The sequence below is a fragment of the Sinocyclocheilus grahami genome, unplaced genomic scaffold (assembly GCF_001515645.1).
Source record: "Sinocyclocheilus grahami isolate Dianchi unplaced genomic scaffold, SAMN03320097.WGS_v1.1 scaffold758.1, whole genome shotgun sequence".
NCBI classification, from domain to species: domain Eukaryota; kingdom Metazoa; phylum Chordata; class Actinopteri; order Cypriniformes; family Cyprinidae; genus Sinocyclocheilus; species Sinocyclocheilus grahami.
In genome coordinates this window covers 1-4433 of record NW_015505937.1, presented here as the reverse complement: position 1 = coordinate 4433, position 4433 = coordinate 1, and the positions used below count along the sequence as shown (strand labels likewise).

At 33.5% G+C, this 4433-nt stretch overlaps 1 protein-coding gene across 1 annotated transcript in view; it reads left to right on the top strand.

The window, feature by feature from the left end:
- Positions 1 to 1397, top strand: part of LOC107561114 (ankyrin repeat and fibronectin type-III domain-containing protein 1-like) — an 89570-nt gene extending 88173 nt beyond the window's left edge. The window contains exon 23 of the mRNA XM_016245467.1: positions 862 to 1397. Coding sequence (XP_016100953.1) covers positions 862 to 1200 — 339 coding nt within the window. The 3' untranslated portion in view covers positions 1201 to 1397. The remainder of the gene's footprint in view (positions 1 to 861) is intronic.
- Positions 1398 to 4433: the final 3036 nt, after the last annotated feature.

Genomic DNA, 4433 nt, shown 5'->3' with positions numbered 1-4433 from the left:
TAACAAGTCTCAGTTAGCTTAACGCAGTACACGTAGTAAGTAATTTTTTTAATTATATAATAAATAAAAAGAAAACCGATAGAATAGAGCAAGCTAGTGTTAGAGGCCTTTTATGCTTAATTAATTCATTAAATACTTATACAAAATATTTAGATAAATATTAAATTGATTCCATTTATATGTATTTGAATGTTTTTGGAAATATTCCATATACCCCAGAAGTCATATGAATTTCATGGTACATTTATTCCATTTTAGTTCTATATTATATTATTCATAATAATTATTATAGGTTATTATAGTTAACTAAAACCATGAAATAAAATTAACTTTAACTGAAATAAAATATTTTTTAAAGTATTTCTGATTTTCATTTAGTTTAACTTGATGTACCGAAATAATTAAAACTAAATAGATACTAAATAAAAGCTAATAAATAAGAACTATTAAAAACTATATAAGCACATTAAATAAAACTAATGAACATGACAGAAAAAAAACAAGATAAAATGACAAAACTTTAACTGAAATGTGATCATATAAAATAAAATTTAATTCAAAATATTAACAAAAACTGTAACATTATATGAATGATACTAAAAGAACACTTATATTAAATTGTTATTATACAATTGTTATTGTATTGTATAGATTTATAATATAATTCTTCATTCTGTTTGCTACCTCTATTCAAATTCAGGAACTAAATTGAAATTTTAAATGATCAGTTCAGTTCCGCTAAGTGTAAAGTTGCTTGTGAGTTATTACCATAGTGCATTTGAGCATCAAGACACCTAACCATATTTTACTACTAAATAGACAGTTTAGTCTGCTGATTCATGTGTGTATGTCTGTTTGTAGTTACGCGTGACTCCAGAGACGTCGGCCAAAGAGATGGTTCGTCTGGTGGTCCAGGAGATCAACACGGTGTGCCGTCACCTGCAGAAAGCGGCGCAGCATTGCACCTGTGCCCCGGGTCAGTGCGGATACCCGTCCTGTGCATCTGAGGTGTGTGTGTACGATAGCGAGCAGCTCGAGCACTTCGGCCTGGTTCTGCTGGTGGAGGGGAGAGAGAAATGGCTACAGGACGATTTCTGCCCACTCACGCTACAAAACCCATGGACTCGCGGCAAACTCTGCGTCCGCTTCAAAGAGTATTCACCGCTCGCGCTGCAGCACAGCAGAGCCACGACTGTTTGATCACGCAAACCTGTAAATACACACACTCACACTGGCTGAAGTGCATAGACTACTGATGTTTTGCTATGTTTTTGAATCACTTCATGAGGTCTTAAGATTCATGATTAGCTAAGCGGCTTCACCAGGACTGATCTCCTCACCTGCACTGGCTTTTATTCACGCTAACCTTATGAGAAAATCAACTTCAAGTGCTGATCACTCACTAATAAGAGTTAAAGTCAACATGAAATCAAAACTTATGTTGCACATTATTTTCTAAAGATTTTCATAATCTACCCACTGCTTTATATACACCATACTATATATATATAATGCATAAAATTGATCGAAATGATAGTAAATACAAATATAACTATTTATTTTAAATAAATGCTGTTCTTTTGAACTTTCTATTCATCAAAGAATCCAGAAAATAAAACGTAGCATGGTTTCTACAAAAAAATATCAAGCAGCACAACGGTTTTCAACATTGATAATAATCAGAAATGTTTCTTGAGCAGCAAATCAGCATGTTAGAATGATTTCTGAAGATCATGTGACACTGAAGACTGGAGTAATGATGCTGAAAATTCAGCTTTGATCACAGGAATAAATTACAGTTTACAATATATTACACTACAAAGCCATTATTTTAAATAGTAACCTTATGAGAAAATCAACTTCAAGTGCTGATCACTCACTAATAAGAGTTAAAGTCAACATGAAATCAAAACTTATGTTGCATAATCTACCCACTGCTTTATATACACCATACTATATATATATAATGCATAAAATTGATCGAAATGATAGTAAATACAAATATAACTATTTATTTTAAATAAATGCTGTTCTTTTGAACTTTCTATTCATCAAAGAATCCAGAAAATAAAACGTAGCATGGTTTCTACAAAAAAATATCAAGCAGCACAACGGTTTTCAACATTGATAATAATCAGAAATGTTTCTTGAGCAGCAAATCAGCATATTAGAATGATTTCTGAAGATCATGTGACACTGAAGACTGGAGTAATGATGCTGAAAATTCAGCTTTGATCACAGGAATAAATTACAGTTTACAATATATTACACTACAAAGCCATTATTTTAAATAGTAATAATATTTCACAATATTACTATACAATTTACTCTAGTTTTAATCAAATAAATGCATCCTTGGTGAGCAGAAAAGAATTGGAAAATGTGAAAGTTTTTTACACCAATACAGTATGTGTGTGTGTGTATATATATATATATTTTTTTTTTTTATTTTTTTTTTTTTATTAATTCACAGTTTCAGGAAAACAGCAAGTAACACATTGAATTAACATAAAAGTAAGAAAGTATAAAGAAATAGTATATTCTTGTAAAATATACTCCAATAATCGGTAACACTTTACTTGAAGGGGTGTGCATAAGACTGACATGACACCTTCATAATCATGACATGACACATGTCACGAATATGAAGGAGGTTTTATGCATGTTTATGACAACTGTCATTAAGTGTCATTCGCTCCGTTATGTCATTTTTAATGCAAATATGACATTATTTGACCTAACCCTAACCCTACCCTTACCCCTAACCATAGCCCATAACAAAGACATCTCAAACAATGTCATCTTTGCATTAAAAATTACATAACTGAGCGAATGACACTTAATGACAGTTGTCATAAACATGCATAAAAAACCTTCATATTCGTGACATATGTCATGATTATGTATGTGTCATGTTATGATTATGAAGGTGTCATGTCAGTCTTATGCACACCCCTTCAAGTAAAGTGTAACCCAATAATCTTACTTCGAAACTACAAAAAAATTTCTTGTGTGTTTTTCTCCATGAAATAAGACACTTCTCTAGGAAATCCTTCATACTACTGAGGTACTGAGATTTGGCATTTCATGTTGATTTGAACTCTTTACATGGATAAGATCAGCGTTATCACAACAGTTTGACTTTATTTGCTCATTTGATTTAGTGCCACTTGAAGCAGAAGGTGTAAGTTCAGTCTGGACAGAAGCTCTTCCATACGTATTCAGAAGTGAAATGTTTACAGCTCGCCGACGGTGCTTTGAAATCACCGAACAGACGTTACGTCATGATTTTTGGTCAACATTCTTCCTCAGGATAACGTTAAACCCTTCCACCAAATTGTACACACACAGAGCCGGCGGTCGGACTCATCCAAACTGTGAATACTCCATTGGGATTCTCCCATGAACAAAATATGCACTTGAGAACGAGTCTACACTGAAAGCACCACCAGAACTGAAGCTTTATCCAAATGAGGAGTGATGTTAAACCTGGTTTTGATTGTTTGTGGACAGACACGTTGGACTGAACGAACAATAGTTTGACAGACTCTTCCTGTTTCTAACGTTCATTTGTGTTGCTTCGAGTAGCATTTGAGGAGCGGTGACTTTTGTTGTAGTGCGGTGAGTTTATTCTGGATATTGTGTTTACTGTCTCTGTTTGACGGACATGCACGAGTGCGAAGTAAACGTTTTGGTGCAATACTATTTTACACTGTAGCTCGGAAGCGGATTTCTCTTCCAGATGAACATTGATTTGTGGAATCATGTACAAATACACACTTGAGCTGATGCACAAGCGCTGTTTCAGATGATGTGTGCTTTGGCATGAGACGTAAGACTGTTTGTGTGTGTGCATGTTCCTAGCATGAGCTCATAGTCTTATGGCTGTCCATTTGATGAAAGCATAGTTTTGAGCAGCTGCAGTGCGTGTGTGTGTTTGTAGTTTACTACATGTATTAATGTGAATGTTTTATTTACAGCTCCAGCAGCTATTGTCTGATTCTGATACAGTGAATTCCTCCACGCATCTCATAATACAGTCGGGTAACAGATAAATAACATTCCTTTTCTTCATGAAATAGATTTTTAACAATAGCTTTTTAACATTTTTCGATCATTATTTTTGAAAATCATGTTTTATATATGTACTCCCATCAGTAATATGCCCATAATCCTGAAAAAACATCCACCAATCAGAGAAGATGCAGTTACCATGGAAACAATTTCACAGTCAACTTTAAGTATACTGTAATTTATGGAAACTGTTTCTGCCGCGGGATGGAAAAAATAGAAAGTTTCTCACAATTCTGACTGTTTTCTTGCAATTCTGAGTACAAAAAATAGAATTATGAGTGAGATACAATTTTGACAAATTTTCTTGGAATTCCGAGTAAAAAAAATTTAATTGTGAGATATAAACTTAGAATTATGAC